Source organism: Schistocerca americana, chromosome 1 (assembly GCF_021461395.2).
Source record: "Schistocerca americana isolate TAMUIC-IGC-003095 chromosome 1, iqSchAmer2.1, whole genome shotgun sequence".
In the NCBI taxonomy this organism is placed as follows: Eukaryota; Metazoa; Arthropoda; class Insecta; order Orthoptera; family Acrididae; genus Schistocerca; species Schistocerca americana.
The window spans coordinates 305,258,983-305,284,990 of NC_060119.1; the positions used below are offsets into that span (position 1 = coordinate 305,258,983).

Below are 26,008 nucleotides of genomic sequence, written 5' to 3' on the forward strand. Positions count from 1 at the left end.
ATCATCTGATGTAGAGAGGCAAGCATGACCAGGCAGATCATGTCTGTTGAGGTGTTGCTAACAATGAGTGTGAGGAGGCAATGCTCAAGCATTAAAGAGTACTTTGTGTCTGTCAACATTTTGGCTAGTGTAACAACTAGTTCACACTCAGAGAAGTCGAAATAATATTTACATGGGCCAAACGGTCCTCAACAACATTATTGGACCTGTGTATACACCATACAGTCATGGAGTGCTGGCAGATGAGGTCAATATGTTGGAACCATCAAGGAGGAATGTCCTTTCCAGTGTTGCAGATGGTGTCAGCCAGCAGGCAGTGGTCTATAAAGATGATTAATTCATGTCCCTCAAAATCATCACAGAAGTGTTTAATTGGCTTGGAGACTACGAGAAGTTCACAGTCAAATGTTGACCACTTGCACTGAGAGGGAAGAAGCTTCTTAAAAAGAACAACAAAGCCTCGGTTGCATCACAAAGATGCTGCTGCAATACTGTGCCAATCAATGTGTTGCTCGTCTGTAGTAATTGATAAGTGAGCATCAGGCACCAATTGAGCCATTGTGACAGTTTGATCATATCATCTCTCCAAGGCACCCTCCTAGTGCTTCATGTGTTCTTACCAATGAAGGCATTGATGAAGGGGGGATTGGATAGAGGCAGCTTGTGGGAGGTGGTGGTGATAGAAATTTATGATACTGAAGAATCTAAGAAGTACACATTAATCTATAGGTAAAGGTAGGTTGCAAAAGGTAGACATTAAATGAAATGTTATAGCTCAGGAAGGTGGCACTGTTTGTGCGTCACGTGTGACTTATTTGTGACTGATTTTGACACCATTGTGGTGCAGCCATCGTTACAGTGCAGCATCACCTGGACCTGTGACAGTGCTGTTCATGTTCCTCAATGGTAGATTGAAAAAATCAAAATGTCATCAAGGTAAGCATATGTGAATGGGTTGAACAAGCAAGAAACAATAATTGTCTGCCACATTTGGGTCACATTTTTGAGACTGTGAGGCATGAAGTAGTACTCGTAGAGCCCGAAGGAGGTACTAGTGTGGCTTGTGGAATGTTGTCGGTGAACATAGGTATTCAGAGGTAAGCCTTGTGGCAGTCCACGACAGTAAACACCTGTGCATAATTAAGTCACCGTGTGAAGTGTTGCATGTGATTGATTGGGTAGTTATCTATGATAGTTTGAGATTTCAGGACCTGGTAATCCCTGCACAAATGAAACGAGCCATCTTTCTTCTGGACAACTTAACATATTTCCCCTGTTTATGTACTCAGTACATTATCTTCATTATTTATGAAGAGATTTCCATCAGAAATACTTTTTCTGTACAGATCACAAATTTCTCAAGCCAAATGCACAAGTAGGAGATACTGAACGTGAATGTTTCTTTGTTCTCCGTTAAGATTGTGTTATAATGTTATATGGTTCATGTAATAAAACTATCTGCCCGCATGTACAGTTCATATGGTATAGTGCATTTAGTTGTTTCCCAAATTCATAAAAAAAAACAAAGATGATGTAACTTACCAAACGAATGTGTTGGGATGCTGATAGACACAAAAGCAAACACAAACACACACACAAAATTCAAGCTTTCGCAACCAACGGTTGCTTCATCAGGAAAGAGGGAAGGAGAGGGAAAGACGAAAGGATGTGGGTTTTAAGGGAGAGGGTAAGGAGTCATTCCAATCCGGGGAGTGGAAAGACTTACCTTAGAGGTGTTTGTGTGTCTATCGACATGCCAGCGCTTCGGTTGGTTTTAGATATATTTTTACCACGTGGAATGTTTCCCTCTGTTTGTGTGTGTGTGTGTGTGTGTGTGTGTGTGTGTGTGTGTGTGTTTATCAAAATAAAGTGATTGTTCTTAAAACCACAATTTGTTTACAGTTCTGCAAATAGTGGATGTTAAAAGATACTTAATAATAAAGGAAGATGACAAAAAAGACCAAAATACTGACTTCAGTCTACAGAAATTGTTTCATGCTGGGAACTTGTAATGTGGCTCCTGCATTCAACAATTACAGAGAACACCAGAATGCAGATATTGAGATGATAAGTGACTGCTGAATAGAAAATCAACTGAAATTGTTCAACAGAGAAAAATAATCTGGAGTAGATGAGATACCTGTAATTCTCTTCAGAGAGTGCATGGAAAAACTTGATTCTCATCTAACAGCAATTTTTCATAGTGGAGTAACAAAGGATCAAATGATTGGAAAAAAAAGTGCAGGTCATTACCATTTTTAAGAATGGTCATCAAGACAGTTGTTCATAATTATAGGCCATTATTGCTGAAGTAAATCTGTAGCACAATCATGAAATATGATGAATATTTATGCATTATGACATTTTTGGAAAATTAAAATCTCCACTCTACCAATTAATGTAATTCCTAAACCAGAGACCTTGGAGAACACAGCTCACTCTGTTAGCCTATAAAATACAGAGAGCTTTTTTTTTTTAATAATAATTATTAAAATAAGAGGCAGCGCCCAGGATTATGGTATGTTTGTTGACCTTTGCAAGGAATTGAGTACAGTTCCACACTGTCTTTTTGTGAACAAAATAAGAGCTTCCAAGTTTTGGACCAGATTTGCAATTCAATTCAGAACTTCCTACCAGTTAGAACTCGACAAGTAGTTTTTAACGAGATGAAATTGACAGATGTAACAAGACATCCTGTGAAACATTACTAAATGCCTTCTCTAACAATTACTTAGAACAGATAGTTCGGAACCCCACTTATGGTGAAAATACATTAGATCTAAAGGCAACAGACAGACATGACCCTTAGAGTCTGTCCACATCAAAACTGGTATCTGTGACCATGACGTGCTTGAGGTAACAATGATTACCAAAGTACAACAAGGAACTAAAACAAGTAGAAATACATATATGTTTAGTAAATTAGATAGAAAAAAGCAGTAGTGTCATGCCTCAATGAGTACCTTGAAACTTTCAGCACAGGAGAGGAAGTGTGGCTCAAATTTTAAAAGAACAATTGCCTGTGCAGTCGGTAGATATGTACCCAGTAGAACAGTTCATAATGGGACGAACCCTCCATGCTAAACAGTCACTATACAGAAACTTCTAAAGAAACAGAGACTACTGCATAATAGGTGTAAAATAAAGCATAGGGCTACAGACAGATGTCGAATGAATTGTTTTTGGCTATCAAGAGAGCAATGTGTTAAGCCTTCAGTGACTAACACAGCAAAATATTGTCAACGAATATTTCACAAAACCTAAAGAAATTCTGGTCATATGTAAAGGCTGTTAGTGGCACCAACGTTAGCGTCCATTCACTCACTGTTTAGACAGGGACTGAAACCGAGGGTAGTAAAGCAAATGTAGAAATGGTTGACTGTGTTTTCAAGTGTTCCCTTACAAGGGAAAACGCAGGAGAATTGCCCCAATTTAGTGTCAGTTGCATTGAGAAACAGTAAAAACCATTAAAATTGAATACATCTGAATTTGTGGCTGAGTTAGTGTCTCTTTAGCTATAATCTATCGTAGATCCCTCGAACAAAAAACCATGTCCAGTAGTCGGAAGCAGCATAGGTCACTCCCATTTACAAGAAGACTACTAGAAATTATCCAATATCTCTGACATCACATTGTGGTTGAATTTTAGATATATTCTCAATTAAAATATAATTAGGTACCTCAAACAAAATGACCTCCTACATGCCATCCAGCATGGGTTCCAAAAACATTGATCATGTCAAACCTGACTCTCACTTTTTTTCATGGGTAGATGCAGTATTTCCTGATTTTTGAAAAGCATTGGCCTCAGTACCACATCTACGCTTATTATCAAACATATGATCATAGGGGGAATGAAGCAAAATCTGCAACTGGACTGAGGCTTGTTTGATCGGGAGGATGCAGCGTGCTATCTTGGTTGGAGAGTCGTTATCAGATGTAGAAGTAACTTCAGGAGAGCCCCAGGGAAGTGTGTTGGGATCCTCCTGTTCGTGTTGTATATTAATGACCTTGTGGACAACACTGATGGTAACCTCAAACTTTTTGCAGACAGTACAGTTATCTATAATGAAGTACCATTTGGAAGAAACTGCATAAATATTCAGTCATGCATTTTCCAAAATGAAAAGACATAGTACCCTAAGACTATAATATCGGTGAGTTACGGCTGAAATTGGCAAACTCATACAAATAACATATGATATGAAATGATCACATAGGCTCAGTCATGGGTACAGCAGGTGGTAGCCTTTGGTTTATTGGTACAATACTGGACATATACGGTCAGTCTTTAAAGGAAATTGCTTACAAAACACTCGTATGACCCATCCTAGAATATTGCTCAATGAATGGGACCTGTACAAAATATGACTAACAGGGGCTATTGAATGTACACAGAGGAGGGTAGCACAAATGGCCACATGTATGTTTTATCTATGGGAAAAAGTCACAGAGATGCTGAAGAAACTGAACTGGCAGGCTCTAGTAGATAGATGAAAACTATCCCAAGAAAGACTACTTACAAATTTTCAAGGATTGGCTTTAGATGATAGGAATAGACTACAAACCCATCTGCATCATTTTCACAAGGAGTATGAGGACAAGACCGATTACAGTGCCACAGCAATGCCTTTGCGACGTGCATGGCGTCGTCGCTGGCGGCGCAGCGTTCCTGTGTATAGATCTTTGAAGGCAATTGATATTGACTTGGCTGGTCAGTTCAATAAACAACAACTGATTGGAGGTCCAAATGTGTTTCGAGTACTCCGCCTGAACTTTATATGTGATATCTCAATAGAATAAAAACCTCAAAGTCCTGCTCAGACGCACAGCCGAAGGCAATCCTAGAGAATGGCCTCACGGTAAGTGAGGTCTCCTTGTCAGGGTGAATAAATTAGATCATTAAATATATTAATTAAACATTATACGTACTGTTTGGGTGGTCTACTGAGTTTAGGTGAGGGGATGGTGGATGTGTTTTGCGTGTTTGCGTGCCCTTAATTACAAATTTTCAAGGATTGGCTTTAGATGATAGGAATAGACTACAAACCCCTCTGCATCATTTTCACAAGGAGTATGAGGACAAGACCGATTACAGTGCGCGTGCGCGCGCACACACACACACACACACACACACACACTTAAACAATCTTCTTTCCCATGCTCCGTATGTGAACGGAATGGGGGAAAGAGGCCTAATAACTGGTAAAATGGGATGTACCCCTTGCTATACTCTTCACAGTGATTTGCCGAGTGCAAATGTAGATGTAAAATTAATTTCAGGAATACACCCAGGGAGCATTACATGACCATTACTGTTTACGATATGTGTAAATGGTCTAGTGGGTAACATTTGGAGTTACACTAGGCTCTTAACAGATGATGCTGTTATCTGTAAGAAGGTTGCAGCATCAGAAGACTGTAGCAAATTGCACCAAGGCCCATGGGAGATCAACATTTGGTGCAGAGAATGGCAGTTGATGCTGAATGTAAATAAATATACTGTGTTCCACACAAATAGACAAAGAGACCAAGTACTGTACCATTACATTAATGGCAAAACATCACTGGAATCAGTAACAACCATCAAACACCATGGCGTAGCCATCCAAAATAAGTTATAAGTGCAATGACCACAAAATTAATTGCAAGAAAAGCAGTGGCCAGGCTGAAATTCATTTCAAGAGTATTAAAGAAAACATTTGTAAGACCATTTCCTATGTATGGCTTATGAGGCTAGATACAGAAGACCCATAAAAGAATGGCACAGTTTGTTAAGAGATTGTTTAGCAAGCACAAGAATGTTACAAAGACGCTCAGTAAACCCCAGTGGCAGATGCCACAACAGAGGCACTACAGATTTACGTTTGTAATCCCGAAAGTGAACGTTTCAAGAAGAGTCAGGGAACATGTTATTTCTTGACACACATCTCACAAAATGACCGTGATCAGAAAACTGGAAATTAAGAGTTCATAGGGAGGTTTGTCAATAGTCATTTTTCTCATGCACGATTTGCGAATGGAACAGGGAAGTGGGGGAATGATAGTACTACCAGAATTACCCACCAAAATCAGTGCAATGTGACTTTCACAGAGTGGTTGTATATCTGTTGCCCTATGCTTATTGCAAATCATGACCTGGCTCACTTCCAGGAATTTTCTCACCCCAAAATGAGTGCTGCAATATGTCTGACCTATAAACGGAGTTTTGTAAGGACCTACTGCCTTAATCACTTTCTCTGCACTGGGAGTGGTTGTACAACACCATAGCCCAATCCTCCTGTATGGCCAGATTTTATCAAGGAAAGTAAGACTTGCTTTTCCCTTGCTGCCATGTGAGATTTGATTCATTACCTATTTTATACAGGGTATAAATTTTAGAAACTTCTCCAAAAAATTGTTTACAAAGGTGTGACTGTTGAAATCATCAGAGAACTTAGAGTTTTTGTTACATACATCGAAGTCGATATTGCTTTTTCTGTTAGAGTTTCCTACAATTTTGTATCCATCAGGGGTAGATCTCAGCCTTTTATTTGGTATTTAGTTATTAAGACTGATGAAAGAATTTTTAGCGGAAATTATTAGTACAAACACATTTTGTATTTAATCAAAATAATTCCATCTGCAAGTAGAATATGCCCCGTTTTTCGCCTAACATGGAATTCTCAACTAATAAGCAGAACAAATAATTTGGTATACGAGTGCATTCATCATCTTGCATAACCTCATGTTCTTTATTTTTACATTTCCTATGGATTTCACTTTTTTGGCGCTTTGATATTTATGTGCAATTTCTGCTGATATTTTACAGATAAGGAGACAATGCCGGCGGGGTTTGGATATTCATTAGAGGAAAAAACCTCATGAGGAAAATATTTTGTAATATTTAATGATACATTGCATAAAATATGTACAAGACATTTTCAAAAATATAATTCAGATAAAATATTTTCTGGCTCAACAACTTTACAGGATGGATGTTGCAGAGGTAAATATTACTTCAATAAATGTTAATGGTAGCAGTAACAATGTTTACAACACATAAATGTCTCTTTAAAAAACAGTGTTGTCTGGACTGTACAACGGAGAACAAACACTAAAAATAACAACACTGGCTATACTGTAACATCAATAACACAACAGTTAACGAATGCTCAGTGGCAAAGGGCACCCTTACATATTACAGGCAATTTTTATAACATTAATAGAAAACATGATGTTCACAAATGATCATCTTCCTCCTAAAATGCAACACACCATTACAGGTATAGAATGTCCAGGCAATTATAAACATTGTACAAGTCAAGGGTTTAACTATTGCAGAATTCGAGAGACTACTTTAGGCAACTCTGTACCTCTACATACATTGTTTGAAGAGTGGCTGCAGAAATATTATGATACTGTACAAAATTTACAAAAATGCAGTCCATGCAAAAGCAATCAATGAATCTTTAAGGAAAAATACAACAATAAAACAATTTATCACCATGATATCACAGGCAAGAAGTTTAATAACAGGCCAGATACAAAATAATACTGAATAATAAGCAAAATACATTAACAGATTTTGTTATTAAATCATACTCAAAGGAATTAATTATATGGCACTTACAAAACAGAATTTCAACAATATTTTTCTTTCCCAGCTGCAGAAATGTGGATATATGCAAAGTATATCATTACTTTATTCCAGTAAAGAATAATAATGCATTGCAGACAATTTAACACCTCTAGCAAAATGATATTTTATTTCAGTTCAGATTTAGCAATAACAAATTTTTATGATGTACCAATAAATTGTTAATGGTAGTAACATAAGCAGTGTGTCCACTTTCCAGCCACTGGATTGAAAATAATTGGAGCTGAGCTGTGTAACACAAGTTTAAAAACTCATTTAATTTCCTACAATTGTAATTTTACTTAATTTATTGTCAGTACAAAGACAGAGAACACCAAAAGAAAGGTATACGCAGAGCCCACAGTGAAGGAAAAGATTTAGAAATCCTGTATCATGCATGTCAGTATCTTCTACTTCCTGTTCTCCATTGTTAATCTGATAAAGGAAGTTCAGAAAATTGCAGCAACTTCGGATTCAATCTCTCACACCCCCCACCCCCTTTCTCCACCCTGTTCTGCTCCAGTTTGAAAAGCAGATGCCTTTGTCAAAAAAATTATTGTTGTTCATGATTTTATTTGAATAACTATACACAACACAAAATTGAACATAATGTGAAATGTGCTGTAATTAACATTGTCTCATTTCAAATACATTGAAGGCTGAAGGGATTATTATACTGGAGATGACAAACTCTTGTCTTGCTCTGATTTGAGAATCATCTGACTTGAACAGTTCAAGATGACTCATAGTTTAATATCAAATCTGAACCACTAACTTTTTTAATTCACTCAAAGTATTGCCAGATGAAAACTTGATGCAATCTAACAGGACAGAAAAAGACAATTTAACACCCAAAGAGCCACTTGTGGTACCCAACATATTTTCACAACTACTGAACCATCATTGTCCCTTTTTATACAAATTTTCAAAGAAATTCTGCAATACACTATAAACTTTCTCAAAGGCAGATGATTGAAATTTTTGTTTGGAAACTTGACACTCTTGGAGATGACAAGTTTCACTAAAAATCACCACATGGAATGGAAAAATATACACTAAGTCAGATGAATCAGAAACACTGCAGCAAAACATAACACAGAAATTACCGCATGTCTGGCCTGCATGAAACAGAACATAAATATGTAGCACAAGAAATTGTACAATCACTAAAACTCTTTATCACCACTGTATGTCACTTAGCAAGGGCAACAAGTTATTTTCATCCATTAACTGACATTTTACCCTGCAATAAGTGTACAGTCAGTAGGGAAGTAACACAGTTATAGAGTTGGTGAAAGAAAATGGTAAATATACCAATAATCAACTGCATTATTATCAAGGATCAATTTCAAATCATCATTCTGACTATCTTCTGACAAGTTAATGGCTAACTCCTGTCCAACCCAGTTAAGTATGTGCCTGGAGTTACAACAGTGTTATTTCAAATTTAGTGTTGCAGCACAGCAAGTACAGTCAGTTTTGTTAAACAAATCAAACTGTTTGCAGGCTGCAAGATAAGGTGCAAAACAACACGAATAGAATAGTTCATTTTAGTCTTACTGTGACTAATAATATATGGCATTTTGTCATTAAATTATTGTCTTCTGTATTCCCAAGATGACTATGCCCCTTATCCATTTGTAATCTTAAAAAATGATGATGATATTTGAAGTGAAAGGTTCTAGTTACTCCTCTATTCACTATCTGTGCCGAGTACCGAAACAACTCCCTCTCACTGATACCAGATACCACACCACGAAATGAACCGCACTGTGAATGCGAATTAATCATAATTCTTAATGCATAAAGAACTGCAGGGGGCAAGAGACTATAAAGTGTCCCAAACAAAACAAAAATTTAGGGATATCTCTCATACAAACTATCTTTTAGTCAACCACTTTTTGTTATTTTTCTCTAAGCCACAGTATACAACTCTCCATGCGTACATGCACACACACCTAGGCATTTAATAGATTTATAGATATAAAACTCCACTTAAAACCTGCAACTTCTGTTTCCTGTGTTTCGTTAAAACTATGTTTCACCTCATCCATCAGTTCTGTTCACACAGTAGAAAGCAGAAATTTCTCTGAGCCCACGTTATTCACAATGATCTATAACCTCTAATATTCCAAATGTGACACTTTCAGAATTGTTGTTATAAAACAAGTAGAGGTTTGAACTTTGTTTTACCGTATTCCTGAGATATAATAATCAAACAAGCCTGTGGTGCCTCATTTCATTTATCATTATTGTACCATCAATGTATACCTATTCTTAAAACCACTGATAAACTGTTTAGTTCCCACATAACATTCATGTAATAGTTTATTTATTATGTAATCAAGCACATTGTATTTAAACATGTCTAAAAATAAAAATAAATCAACCACTTTTGTGCTGGAGATCATACACAAAGGACACATATAGATACTCAAAAATTTTCTTAAAATAGAATTCAGTAAGAAATTTTTTAAAGAAATGTACAGATGCAGCTAGTGCAATGAAATGCAGTCTCTTCTCTTAGACATACACCTATTAAAACTTAATCTAAGCACATATTTAACAAAAAAAAGTAATAACAGTTTATGGTGATATGCACAAGGATGAGTTGCATTTAGATAAAAATATGCAGTGATTTACAATGGAATACAAGCAAGTATATGTTTTTGTACACTGAGATCCGTGTACTGTTTGTAATGGAAAAGCTTTTTGAAAAAAAAAAAATAATAATAATAACAACAAAATTTCACATAACATTCAACAAAGCTATTCTCCTACAACATTTAACGACCAAGTCACTGTAAGTACTACACGCATACGCACATATGGTTTAGGACTATTTAATGAGCTACATAAAATATAAAGCAAGTATCACAGGATGTTTTAAGGACTGTTCCACATCAACTTATGGAGAGTACGGTGGTGGAGGTGGGATGCTTTCTAGTGGAGTGCCCCTGCCCCACCCTCCAACTGAGAATGTTTCCAGCCCATCCCAATCGCCAAAGATTCTCTGACGCTCTGCGTCTTCATTTGGCGAGTAATACTGGAGGAGATTACTTGCTGTTGCAAATACTGCAACCACACCTTAAACAATTAGAACAGATAAATCAATAAACTGGCAGCTTTTGTTATAAAATTAGTTACACACTACATCAGAATGGAATAAAAATACATAAAGTACATTAAGTTCAAACTATGTCTCTTAATTCCATGCCTGAGAGGTAAAAAAGCCTAAGTTCAATTTCCTCATTTTCACCTTAGTCATATTTGTAACTCCCACGCATGATTTCATTCTTGTATGAAGGGCAGCAGGTGTGTTACAGTTCCACCCAATTTAGGCTGTACCTGAATCAGTCCTGGACTGGAACAAGTGAAGCAGTTTCTGAATTATAAAAATGGTCATAAGCTGAAACTGTGAAAAGGATGCCCCTTTACCTCTCAGGTATGGAATTAAATTTCACATGGCAGAGACATAGAAAGACCCAATGAAATATCCATGAACGGAAATAAAAATTACATTTTCAGTAGTAAAGAAATGTTCCAAGGCATTTTAATCATGCTTAAAAAACATCAATCATCATCATCATCATCATCATCATCATCATCATCATCATCATCATCATCTAAGACTGATTATGCCTTTCAGCATTCAGTCTGGAGCACAGTCCCCTTATAAAATTCCTCCATGATCCCCTATCAGTGCTAACATTGGTGCCTCTTCTGATGTTAAGCCTATTACTTCAAAATCATTCTTAACCAAATCCAGGTACCTTCTCCTTGGTCTACCCCAACTCCTCCTACCCTCAACTGCTGAACCCATGAGGCTCTTGGGCAATCTTGCTTCTCCCATGCGTGTAACATGACCCCACCATCTAAGCCTGTTCGCCCTGACTGATACATCTACAGTGTTCGTTCCCAGTTTTTCTTTGATTTCCTCATTGTGGACACCCTCCAGTCATTGTTCCCATCTACTAGTAGCTGCAGTCATCCTAGCTACTTTCATACCCGTAACCTGAATCCACCCAGCTTTCGCTCCCATACAACAAAGTTGGTCAAAGATTGAATGGTGCACAGATAACTTGGTCTTGCAGAAGAGAGTAGATCGTAGTTGAGCCCTCACTGCATTAGCTTTGTTACACCTCGCTTCCAGTTCTTTCACTATGTTGCCATCCTGTGAGAATATGCATCCTAAGTACTTGAAACCGTCCACCTGCTCTAACTCTGTTCCTCCTACTTGGCACTCAATCCGTTTATATCTCTTTCCCACTGACATTACTTTCGTTTTGGAGATGCTAATCTTCATACCATAGTCCTTACATTTCTGATCTAGCTCTGAAATATTACTTTGCAAACTTTCAATCGAATCTGCCATCACAACTAAGTCATCCGCATATGCGAGACTGCTTATTTTGTGTGCTTATTTTGTGTTCACATATCTTAATCTCACCCAGCCAGTCTATTGTTTTCAACAAATGATCCATAAATAATATGAACAACGGTGGAGACAGGTTGCAGCCTTGTCTTACCCCTGAAACTACTCTGAACCATGAACTCAATTTACCATCATCTCTAACTGCTGCCCGACTATCCATGTGAAGACCTTTAATTGCTCGCAACAGTTTGCTTCCTATTCCATAATCTCGTAGAACAAACAATAACTTCCTCCTAGGAACCCGGTCATATGCCTTTTCTAGATCTATAAAGCATAGATACAATTCCCTGTTCCACTCTTAACACTTCTCCATTATTTGCCGTAAGCTTAAGATCTGGTCCTGACAACCTCTAAGAGGCCTAAACCCACACTGATTTTCATCCAATTGGTCCTCAACTAATACTCCCACTTTCCTTTCAACAATACCTGAGAAGATTTTACCCACAACACTGATTAAAGAGATACCTCTGCAGTTGCTACGATCTTTTCTGTTTCCATGTTTAAAGATTGGTGTGATTACTGCTTTCGTCCAGTCTGATGGAACCTGTCCCGACTCCCACGCCATTTCAATTATCCTGTGTAGCCATTTAAGACCTGACATTCCACTGTATTTGATGAGTTCCGACTTAATTTCATCCACCCCAGCCGCTTTATTGCACTGCAATCTATTGACCATTTTCTCCACTTCCTCAAATGTGATACTATTTCAGTCATCATTCCTATCCCATTGTACCTCGAAATCTGAAACATTACTGATCGTATTTTCACCTACATTGAGCAACTCTTCAAAATATTCTCTCCATCTGCCCAAGGCATCAACAGGATTCACCAGCAGTTTTCCTGACCTGTCCAAAATACTTGTCATTTCCTTCTTACCTCCCTTTCAAAGACTGCTAATTACACTCCAGAATGGTTTACCAGCAGCTTGACCCAAAGTCTACAAGCTGTTTCCAAAGTCTTCCCAAGATTTCTTCTTGGATGCTGCAATCATCTGTTTGGTTTTTTTTCTTTCTTCAACATAACTTTCTCTGTCTACCTGAGTTCTAGTATGTACCCATTTCTGATACACCTTCTTTTTCCTTTTACAGGCTGCCTTGACTGTGTCAGTCCACCAAGCTGTTTGCTTCATCCTACCTTTACACACTACTGTTCCAAGACATTCTTTAGCCACTTGTAGTACTGTGTCCCTGTACCTTGTCCATTCCTTTTCCAATGACTGTAATCGACAACATTCAACTAACTGGTACCTTTCTGAGATCACTGTTATGTACTTGTGCCTGATTTCCTTATCCTGAAGTTTCTCCAGTCTTATCCTCCTACATATGGATCTGACCTCCTGCACTCTCGGCCTCACAGTACCAATTTCACTGCAGATTAAATAGTGATGAGTGTCATCAAAGAATCCCCTGAATACACGTGTCCCTCACAGCCTTCCTGAATTCCTGATCTGTTATTATATAGTCAATGACAGTTCTGGTTCCCCTGCCTTCCCAAGTATATCGATGAATGTTCTTATTTTAAAAAAAGGAGTTTGTGATTACTAAGCCCATACTGGCACAGAAATCCAAGAGTTGTTTCCCATTCCTGTTGGTCTCCATATCCTTTCTAAATTTACCCATAACCTTTTCATACCCTTCTGTTCGATTTCCAATCCTGGCATTAAAATCACCTGTGAGCAGAACACTGTCCTTGTCCTTTACTCTAACAACTACATCACTGAGTGTGTCATAAAAACTATCCATCTTATCTCGATCTGTCCCTTAACGATGTGAATATACTGACAATCCTAATTTTCTTGCTAGACACTGTCAAATCTATCCACATCAGTCGTTCGTTTACTTACCTTATTGCAACTATGCTGGGTTCCATTTCTTTCCTCATGTAAAGTCCTACACCCCATTGTGCTATTCCTACTTTGACTCCTGACAGGTAGACATTGTATTCTCCCACTTCCTCTTCTTTCTCACCCCTTACCCAAATGTCACTAACAGCTAAAACGTCCAGCCCCATCTTACTTGCAGCCTCTGAGAGCTCTACCTTCTTCCCAGAGTAGCCCCCATTGATATTAATAGCTCTCCATCTCGTTACCATTTGTTTGCAGAGTCGTATCTTAGGAGTGCCTGGTTTGTCAATTAGAGGAGGGACTCTGTCACCTTCAAAGGTCCGAGGCATTTTGCTCTGATCGTTGCCAGCATCATATTTAAAGTACCACGGAACCAGGTTGCTAGCCTTACTTGCCCCGCGTCCCATTGAGTTGTACCCCTAACGGTTGAGGGAGTATCTGGTGGATTTGGTAGTCTTTGCCGTCTCAGCACAAAGGTGACCACAACTCAGAATATGTCCAGATGCCGAGCCTTATTCCAAAGTCACTGGTATCCCGACTGTCAGGACCACTTACTTGGCCATTCATATGTTGCCCATAGTTCATGAACTAGGGCATGACAACAGAAACCCACACCATGAACCACATCGACCTTAATTATAAAATTGTTATGGTACCTCCATAAGTGAATGGAACTCAAAGAGAATTTAGTCAGATGTCCGACCATGATGCATTTCTAAAACTTCACATTGTGCACATTAAGCACAGAGGTATTCCATTCTTTTATACATATTATCTTCAGATGCTTGATCAGTCCCCACATTTTATTTTGCAAAAGCACTAAAGTCATTTAATACTTCAGGAGTAATTTGTTTAAAAACATGATCCATGTGTTTATTTTGCATTTTTCAAATCAGAAAGCCCCCCCCCCCCCCGCTAACCTGTACAGCTCTCACCCATAGTATATAGGATGCAGAGTGCTGATCAGGAAGTGGAGCTAATAAGAGATACTGACACTGTTTCAGGTGCCAGTGTGATTTGTTTAGGTTCTTTTACAAGGCTATGATGAAGACAGTATATACAGCAGAGATACAGCTTGTGTTTCAAAATTATAACAGGTTTGCATTTGAATAGGTTATTAACACAAGAGCATAAGTTTCTAACTGTAATACATAATTAAAAATTAACATAAATGAAAAATATGTTACCTGCTGCTGTGATGGTGTAACAACCATACTCGTAAGCAACTTTCACTTCCCTTTCCGGGTTGGAATTTTGAATTACTCTCTGCAGTAACGTTGTGATATAATAGCACAGTCCAATAATGGCAACTACACAAATAACTGGAAAGAGAGGGGGAGAGAGCAAGTATGAGAGCACAAACTTTACAAAAAGTCACTTGCACATATGGCCAACTAATGAGACATGTTCAGAAAGTAAGAGTAATGTGATCATAATGGGATGTGGTTTTTTTTTTTTTTTTTTTTTTTTTTTTTTTTTTTTTTTTTTTTTAAGGTTGGCAAACTGAGTGGTAGGAGTGGGGGGGGGGGGGGGGGGCGGCACTGACCAGAGCAAGCATCGCAGGTATATGGTAATATGTAAAATCACAAATTCATGTAAAATCATGTTGTACATCCCATTTGCATGAAAGATGTCAGTATGAAATCCAACAAAGTGCAAGCCACATGCTGTGATCTGCTTTTTACTCATGGAAGGAATAACACCTACCAAAATTTTTTCACGAATCAAAACAGTTTACGGCAAAGGTGTTATGTACAGAAAGAGTGTGTTTAAGAGGTGTAGGGAGTTTAGTGGAGGCAGAACAAATGTTCATAACAGAGGGGTGGAAGACCATCAATTTTCGCTGATGAATTGGTAGGGGAAAAAACAAATAAAATAAAATAAAACATTAAAACTGTTCATGAAGACCCTGATCGGCAGAGGATGAAATTTCTGTGATGTTTCCACAACTATTCACAATTCTTTTAAGTAAGACACTTACAGAAAAACTGGCTTACTGGAAACTGCCCAAGATGGATCCCAAAACAGCTGACAGAATAGCACAAGAAAATTCAGGTCAATAGCAACCACAAGTTTTTTGAGCAACTTTAAATGTAAGGTAAGGATTTTATGAACTCTATTGTGACTGGAAATGAAATGTACATGACTCATTACACACCCAAGACAAAAACACAATCGTCACATTGGTGCTCAGGAGTATTCAATCAAAAGGAAGGGAATACTGACAAGACAATTGTGCTTATTGTATGAGAATGCCCATCCTCACACAGCTTTATCCACCAAGATGCTATTAGACTCTTTTTCGTTGGGATGTTTTGAACCACCCCCTTATTCCCTGCCTTGGTGACTTCAGGTTATTATCTTTTCACTTCCCTGAGGACATATACACTACTGGCCATTAAAAGTGCTACACCAAGAAGAAATGCAGATGACAAACGGGTATTCATTGGACAAATATATTATACTAGAACTGACCTGTGATTAAATTTTCACGCAATTTGGGTGCATAGACCCTGAGAAATCAGTACCCAGAACAACCACCTCTGGCCGTAATAACGGCCTTGATACACCGGGGCATTGAGTCAAACAGAGCTTTGATGGCATGTACTGGTACAACTGCCCATGCAGCTTCAACATGATGCCACAATTCATCAAGAGCAGTGACTGGTGTATTGTGACGAGCCAGTTGCTCGGCCACCATTGACCAGACGTTATCAATTGGTGAGAGATCTGGGGAATGTGCTGGCCAGGGCAGCAGTCGAACATTTTCTGTATCCAGAAAGGCCTGTACAGGCCCTGAAACATGCGGTCGTGCATTATCCTGCTGAAATGTAGGGTTTCACAGGGATCGAATGAAGAGTAGAGCCACGGGTCGTAACACATCTGAAATGTAATGTTCACTGTTCACAGTTTGTCATCTGTGAACAAGAGGTGACCGAGATGTGTAACCACTGGCACCCCATACCATCACGCCGGGTGATATGCCAGTAAGGCGATGACAAATATACGCTTCCAATGTGCGTCCACCACAATGTCGCCAAACACAGATGCGACCATCACAATGCTGTAAACAGAACCTGGATTCATCCGAAAAAATGACGTTTTGCCATTGGTGCACCCAGGTTCATCGTTGAGTACACCATCGCTCGCGCTCCTGTCTGTGATGCAGCGTCAAGGGTAACCGCAGCCATGGTCTCCGAGCTGATAGTCCATGCTGCTGCTAACGTCGTCTAACTGTTTGTGCAGGTGGTTGTTGTCTTGCAATCATCCCCATCTGTTGACTCGGAGATCAAGACATGGCTGCACGATCCGTTACAGCCATGTGGATAAGATGCCGGTCATCTAGACTGCTAGTGATACAAGGCCATTGGGATCCAGCACAGCGTTCCGTATTACCCTCCTGAACCCACCAATTTCATATTATGCTAACAGCCATTGGATCTCGACCAACACGAGCAGCAGTGTCGTGATACGATAAACCGCAATCACGATACGCTAGAATCCGACATTTATCAAAGTTGGAAACGTGATGGTACGCATTTCTCCTCCTTACACGAGGCATCACAACAACGTTTCACCAGGCAACGCCAGTCAACTGCTGCTTGTGTATGAGAAATCGGTTGGAAACTTTCCTCATGTTAGCACCTTGTAGGTGTCACCACTGGCGCCAACCTTGTGTGAATGCTCTGAAAAGCTAATAATTTGCATATCACAGCATCTTCTTCATGTCAAATTTCGCATCTGTAGCACGTCATCTTCGCGGTGTAGCAATTTTAATGGCCAGTAGTGTATGTGTGAAAGTTATTTTCAACTGATGAGCAGGTGTAGAAAGAAGTTCTGAAGTGGGGGACGGGGCTGGCGGGAGAGTTCAAGGAGGGCATAAAGGAGCTTGTGTCACAGGTCATCACTTGCACTGGATGGGATGATGATTATGTCAACAAATAATAGTCAACAAGTGTACCAACAAAATCCTGTAATTTTATTCCAATAGCACTTTTTCTAAAAAAATGTATAAAGATCGGATGCACTTAATACTGAACATGCTTCGTACATAAGATCAACACACACACACACACACACACACACACACACACACGCACACACACTATGAAATGTACCATCCCACTCACAAAAGACCTGCATTTTCAGTTTGGTTTCCATAGGAACATCGTTTATAAAAATGCAAAAAATATATCTGATTTTGAGGTAACTTTAAATAAATGTTACACTAAAAAACTCTACCATTAATTCCTTAGTTTAACAACCACTTTTCCATATGTTAAAAAGAATCAAAGAATGATTAGGATTTAACTTGTCTTCAACAACAAGACAATTAGAGATGAAACATCTGAACATTTCTCGAACAACTGAGCAGGCAAGTTATATTCAGTAGTTTCATATTTAGCATTAAAATCAGTTGCTCATCATTATTGCAATGATTTACACATGCATTGTGCCATTTTTCTACTTGGAACCTAATAGAATAACAGATCTCTTGTATTTAGAAGTAAAATACACAGCAAAAGAAATTCAACCCTATAGCCGCATCTGCCAACGTCCAAATATCATCAATTAATGATTTTATCACACACACACACACACACACACACACACACACACACACACACACACACGTGCATTAGCTGTGCATTGGCTGTGAGCCAAAATGAATTTTTAAAAGCATACTGAAAGAACCCACATTTGTCAAAACACAAATAATTAATTTAAATCCATTTTAAAAACTGTATTAATTATTTTTCAGCACCTCTAATTTACTGGTGAGATGTTCAGAGTTCCTCTTCTCTGTGCTTCCATGCAGTTAGGTCACAAATAGTAGAGATCATTTTCATGCCTTTTGATACATTTACAAAAGAATCTTTCAAACTGTTTCATGGGAAGATGATACATAACCAAAGCCCTGACGAAGTATGGGATTCATACATTCCAGTCTGGGATGGTATTGAGTAACGAGGGGGACTCCTTTTTAGCTGGTTCTTAGGGGTGGCGGGAAGATTGGGGATGTGATGGGATACGGCACAGAAAATCTGTTTGTGGACTAGGTCTGGGGGATAGTGTGTCAGTGAAGACCACTGCGAGACCATCATAGTGGGTATGGTACTTCTTGTCATTACAGATAACTGTCTATGGGCGGCAGGGCTGTATGGAAGAGATTTCTTGGTGTGGAGGGGATGGTAGGTTGGTGAGTTATGTGTGGACAGAGGTGCAGATGGAGCTATCAGAGAGGAGGTGATAAATTTCCAGGAAGGTGGCACAATGGGTTGGAAGACCACATGAAGTGTATGTGAGAGAAGGTGTTGAGGTTGTGAAGGTCTGAGGACAGGGTGTCTTGGCCTTGGGTCCAGATCCTGAAAACATCAACAATGAACTTCAACCATACAAGCGATTTGGGGTGTTGGGAGGTAGGAAGGTTTTCTAGACAGTCCATAAACATGTTGGCTTAGGAGGGTGTCATGCAGGTGCCCATGGCTGTACTGTGGATTTGTTTGAACACCTTCCCTTCAAAGGAGACATAGTAGTGTGTTCAAGATATACAGGGCTATTACAAATGATTGAAGCGATTTCATGAATTCACTGTAGCTCCATTCATTGACATATGGTCACGACACACTACAGATATGTAGAAAAACTCATAAAGTTTTGTTCGGCTGAAGCCGCACTTCAGGTTTCTGCCGCCAGAGCGCTCAAGAGCGCAGTGAGACAAAATGGCGAGAGGAGCCGAGAAAGCGTATGTCGTGCTTGAAATGCACTCACATCAGTCAGTCATAACAGTGCAACGACACTTCAGGACGAAGTTCAACAAAGATCCACGAACTGCTAACTCCATTTGGCGATGGTATGCGCAGTTTAAAGCTTCTGGATGCCTCTGTAAGGGGGAAATCAACGGGTCGGCCTGCAGTGAGCGAAGAAACGGTTGAACGCGTGCGGGCAAGTTTCACGCGTAGCCCGCGGAAGTCGACGAATAAAGCAAGCAGGGAGCTAAACGTACCACAGCGATGGTTTGGAAAATCTTACGGAGGCTAACGCAGAAGCCTTACCGTTTACAATTGCTACAAGCCCTGACATCCGATGACAAAGTCAAACGCTTTGCATTTTCGGCGCGGTTGCAACAGCTCATGGAAGAGGATGCGTTCAGTGCGAAACTTGTTTTCAGTGATGAAGCAACATTTTTCCTTAATGGTGAAGTGAACAGACACAATGTGCGAATCTGGATGGTAGAGAATCCTCACGCATTCGTGCAGCAAATTCACAATTCACCAAAAGTTAACGTGTTTTGTGCACTCTCACGGTTTAAAGTTTACGACCCCTTTTTCTTCTGCGAAAAAAACGTTACAGGACACGTGTATCTGCACATGCTGGAAAATTGGCTCATGCCACAACTGGAGACCGACAGCGCCGACTTCATCTTTCAACAGGATGGTGCTCCAACGCACTTCCATCATGATGTTCGGCATTTCTTAAACAGGAGATTGGAAAACCGATGGATCGGTCGTGGTGGAGATCAGGATCAGCAATTCATGTCATGGCCTCCACGCTCTCCCGACTTAACCCCATGCGATTTCTTTCTGTGGGGTTATGTGAAAGATTCAGTGTTTAAACCTCCTCTACCAAAAAACGTGCCAGAACTGCGAGCTCGCATCAACGATGCTTTCGAACTCATTGATGGGGACATGCTGCGCCGAGTGTGCGAGGAACTTGATTATCGGATTGATGTCTGCCGAATCACTAAAGGGGCACATATCGAACATTTGTGAATGCCTAAAAATCTTTTTGAGCTTTTGTATGTGTGTGCAAAGCATTGTGAAAATATCTCAAATAATAAAGTTATTGTAGAGCTGTGAAATCGCTTCAATCATTTGTAATAACCCTGTAGTTAGAAAGGTGTATTAGGACTGAGGTAGTGGGTTTGGAGTCTGAAGACGTTGGGAGAGGCAGTGTTCAATAGTGAAAGACTATGGACATAAGGGATACTGGTGTGTAGGAAAGTGGCATCAATAGTGATAAGACAGGAGGTAAAGGGGTGGTGGTGGAGAGTTGGTGAAGGAATGGTTGGTATCTTTGATATGCAAGGCTAGATTTCAGCAAAAGGTTCGAAGTGTTGGTCAATGAGGGCCGAAATTCTTTCTGTACGAGCACAATAACTGGCAACAACGGGGTGTCCTGGATTGCTGGGTTTGTGCATTTTGTGGAGCATGTAATAGGTGGGTGTGCAGAGTGTCTAAGGAGTGAGAATGGAAATAGATTCTGGGGAGGGTCTGAGGCTTTAAGCGGGAATTAGAGGTTATGCTGGAGTTCTGGGATTGGATCTCTCTGGTCGAGTTTACGGGTGGAGGTGCCCAGACAACTCGCAGAGGCCTTCCACCAGGTAGTCACTGTGATTAACAATGACAGTCCTGGAACCTTTGTCTGCTAGTAGGATGATAAAGCCAAGATCTGTTTTGAGGATGTGTATGGCTGTCCTGTCTCCAGATCAAAGTTGATTTCTTTGGACGGGACCTGGGGAAAGGTGGTGAGGCCAAGTAGGAGGTATGGAATTCCTGGAAGCTGACCAAATGGTGGTTAGGTGGTAGAGAGGGGAAGGATCACAGTTGCTTAGTAGTGTGAACTGAGAGTGGTAGGGTTCAATGTTTGGTTCAGATTGGCTTTAGTTGGAAGCACTGGTGGCAGATAAGTGTTTCCACTGTAAGGATTGGGAGAAGAGCAGGTCTTTGACAAGTCCAACATGGTTAAATTTGAGTGTAGGACTGTGGGGATAAGGATTTTGGTAGAAACAACAGCGTTCTGAGAATGTTTCAGCTCTGGATTTAGAGGAGTGTTGGAACAGTCTGGGTGCCATAAGGGGATGAGAAGGAGGAACACTGTCTGTAGGTTAGGGGATGAATAGTGGTGCCCAAGGCAGCAGTAGTATGTCAATAGGCTGGATACTTTATGGTGATGGTGCCTGGAATGCTCTTTTTTTAAAGATTTGTGAAAGATAATTGCAGTGCAATTTGTAAGTAATAGTTAAGATAACTTTTAATGTATTTCCTACAAAAGAATTCGACAACTGAATGAATAAACAATCCTCCATCAAATATCCAAGAAACAGAAATAGTTTTCTTTGCTGACGACGCACATACCATAAATGAGCCAAACAGAGTAAAACATTTGAAACTGTAAATAATAGTTACTTGAAGAATAATGAAAGATTCTATCCAGAGGGTCTGTCATCGAATTTAGCAAAAAATAATAATAATAGATGCAATTCAATAATGCACAAGCCTGACCTCACAATTACAAATAATTTGCAAGGGAAAATCAGTCACTGACACAGGATATTCTAAATCCTTAGATGTTTCTACTGGTAAGAACCTGAAGTACAAGTTCCGTATTACGGATCTCCTTAAACATCTAACTTATCCAAGTTTTGTGTTACACGTTAATATCTGATTTTGGAGCTGAAATCATCAAGAGGTTAACAGACTTTTCCTATTTTCATTCACTGATGTCCTGCGGCATCATGTTTGGGAGTAATTCATCACTGTGGAAAAGTGTTTCTAACATAGAAGTGTGTAATAAAGGTATGTGGCGCCCATCCTAGGATTTCTAAGTAGACAGCTCTTTCAACAGCTGGCCATACTGTCAACAGCATCACACTACATTCATTCCCTTATGAATGATCAATTATAGTTTGAGAACAACACTAACATTCATTAATATAATACTAGAATGAGATGCTGAATTATTGCGCGCGCGCACCCCCCCCCCCCCCCCCCCCCCACACACACACACACACACACACACACACACACACACACACACACACACACACACACACACACACACACACAGAGTCTCTGGGAGGTGAAGACAGACTGCGAGCAGCAGTGCATGACAAGAGTGGCAACTGGGTGGGGGTAAGGAGGAGGCTGGGGCACAGAGGGGGAGGGATAGCAACGTACGGGTGGGGAATGGTGAGGTGCTGCTTGTGGGAGTGTACAGGGACGAGGTAAAAAAAGGATAGGGCAGTAAGGTGCAGTCTGGAGGTTAGATTTGGGGGGGGGGGGGGGGGGGGGGGGGAGAGGCATAGTGGAAAAGGACACAAGTAAAAAGTCTGAGGAAGCATTGGTGGAACAGAGGGCTAAGTAGTGCAGGAATGGGAACAGGAAAGAGGCTATATGGGTAATGACAATGAGGGTCTGTCAGGAATGTACAGTATATTGTAGGGAGAGTTCCCACCTCGACAGTTCAGAAAAGCTGGTGTTAGTGGGAAGGATCCAGATGACACAGGTTGTGAAGCAGTCACTGACCTGATGAATGTCATATTGGACAGCAGGGTGGTCCAGCTGTTTCTTGGCCACAGTTTGTTGGTGACCATTCGTGTGGACAGACAGCTTGCTGATTGTCATGCTCACTTAGGATTCAACGCAGCTGTTGCAGCTTAGCTTGTAGATCACATGACTTGTTTCACAGGTAGCCACACCTTTGGTGGGATAGGTGATGTTTGTGACCAGTCTGGAGAAGGTTGTGGTGGTGGTGGTGGTGGTGGTGGTGGTGGTGGTGGTGCTGGGAGGATGTATGGGACAAGAGTTGCATCCCATTTTACTACAGGGATATGAGCCACAAGTGCCTTGAAATGAGAAATGTCCTATCCACCATCCTTCCTACGCCTCCTACAATGATATTCTGCTGCCTATCAAACCAAAACAATATACTCGTCCATCCTTACACAACCCCTGCCTCATGGCTCATGTCCCTGTAATAGACTTAGATGCAACACCTGTTCTGTACTTTCTCCCACCACACCTGCTCCAGTCTGGTCACAAACATCACCTATCCTATCAAAAGCACAGCTACCTGTGCAACCAGTCAAGTGATCAACACAATCAAACACCTTTGCTGAATCAAAAAAGATGCCTAGCATTTGAAACCTTAATCTATCCAGTACCTGATAGAGAAAAGAAAATATAGTATTTTCAGTTCTTAAACCACTTCTAAAACCGAACTGTACATTTGATAGCAGGCACTTCCTTCGCAACTGACCACCCAGTTTTAATTTTATCCTATAACTTAGCTATTCTATTTTCATACCACATAGCTTGACTGTGACTATTTCTAACATTTTGATGTAATTCCCACTTTGTTCTACAAGATATCCTTATCCCACTAGTAAGCCACACAAGCTACCTTTTATTGCTATTACCCCATTTAGAATGTTCTAATGGAAAGCAATTCTCAAAGAGCAAGAGAAATGTGTTAAGGAAAGCATTATATTTGTCATCAATGTTATCGGCACTACAAATGTCCTGCCACTCTTGTTCCTTGACTATGTTTAGAGAACTCTCTGTTGCTGTTTTCTACAAGTTTGTAATTATACACAACACTTGTCTGAGTACAAAAATCATTTAGTGTTAAAATTTGTGCATCATGGTCCGAAAGGCCATTCACCCTTTTACCAACAGAATGCCCAACTAGTAATGAAGAAAGAACAAAAATATTGTCTATGGCCGTGCTACTGTTCCCCTCCACCCTGGTTGGAAAAAATACAGTCTGCGTCAGATCATATAAATTTAGGACATCTTCCAACATCCTTTTTCTTGCACAATCACATACAAAATTAATATTCACATAGAACTAATTTTTGGTACTTCCTATAACGTGAACCAAGAACCCTCTCTGGTTTTGAGCAGAAATGCTCTGAATTCAGAGTTGGGGACCTATAAACAACAACAGTTAGAGATTTAGTTCACTAAACTCAACTGCCCCCGCACAACTTTCAAATACCTGTTCAGTGCAGTGCCGTGATACATCTACGGACTCAAATGGCATACTGTTTTTTATGTACATTGCCACTACCCCACTCTGCTAAGAACTCCTTGGAAAAAAAAAAAAAAAAAAAAAAAAAAAAAAAAAAAAAAAAAAAAACAGCCAGCTAATCTGTATTCCGCTGAAGGAAGCCTTTGAACTGTCACATTATTTAAGTGGTGCTCTGATATATCAATAATGTCTAAGTCAACATCTATAAGCAGTTCACTAACTTTATCTCTAATACCTCCCATATTTTGATGAAATATGCTAATTCCTTCTCTATGAGAGGTCAGTTAAACTCGTGAAGAAGACAGCTCACTCAAAACACACATTTGCAGGATGTGCTGTTGAAGATATCTCCAAAATAAATTACCAAGACATTGTGGCCTACTTGATGAACCTACTGTACTATGTACAGGGTTTTTGAAGTTCAAAGAACACCTGCAATCACTTATGTAAACATTCAATCTTTACTTAAGTGAAATTATGGTTAGTGGAACCTCATACTGCCATATATGTGCTGTGAAAGTGAAGTATGAGAAAGTCGTGCTCTGGACACAGCAGAAACATTTTCAGTTTACTTCACAAAAACTTAAAATGGAAATGACTCACCATATTCCGTTTACTCTTGTAATGTGTTCCAACACGTCAATAAAGCTATGAACTCTTAAAAATAAAATTGTATGGCCTCTGTGGATGATTGTCGAACCATGAGACTAAGTTCTGAGAATAATTACAGTGTAAACTGTAGACTGTCTTGATTCAGTATTGTTTGAGGCGAGCATTCCAGAGGTAAGATTTTTGTTAAGAATCACTTGTTGCTTTTACAGTGTGGTCCCCAGTGTCAATTGACTTCAGATTTAGGTTTTCTTTGCATTTAAAATTTCCAATATATATAAAGTTACCCATTATGAGGCAATTATGCAGAACACCTTCCTAAGTATATTTCTATGTGAAGTTACACCTTGAATGGCTTAACTTTGTACACAATATTTTTAACACGTCATAAACATGATTTCCATTTACTTTGAGGTTATAATTTGCCTTAAGAACCCTGATGACCTGCATAAACCCGTTTCTATCAATTACATAACTAATCATACTTCATAAAATCAAGAAGACATAAAAAAATGTATGTCAAGTAACCCCGTTTGATGGTACATTGTAAGGCAAGTCATAACACAAGTAAAAAATAGATGGCAGAATTATGTATTTTCTTCTTAAACCCCAGAACTTAGAAATTATTTCTCAGTGAGCTACAGATTGTCACATATTGATGGCATAATATAAACAAGTGAAAGACACA

At 39.6% G+C, this 26,008-nt stretch overlaps 1 protein-coding gene across 3 annotated transcripts in view; it reads right to left on the reverse strand.

Moving 5' to 3' along the window:
- Positions 1-6,864: 6,864 nt before the first annotated feature.
- Positions 6,865-26,008, reverse strand: part of LOC124595761 (transmembrane protein 127-like) — a 39,498-nt gene continuing 20,354 nt past the window's right edge. For all 3 annotated transcript variants that reach the window (XM_047134644.1, XM_047134648.1, XM_047134657.1), the window contains 2 exons: positions 15,084-15,218; positions 6,865-10,705 (listed from right to left, as the gene is read on the reverse strand). In XM_047134644.1, the coding sequence (XP_046990600.1) occupies positions 10,527-10,705; positions 15,084-15,218 (314 nt within the window). In that variant the 3' untranslated portion in view covers positions 6,865-10,526. The remainder of the gene's footprint in view (positions 10,706-15,083; positions 15,219-26,008) is intronic.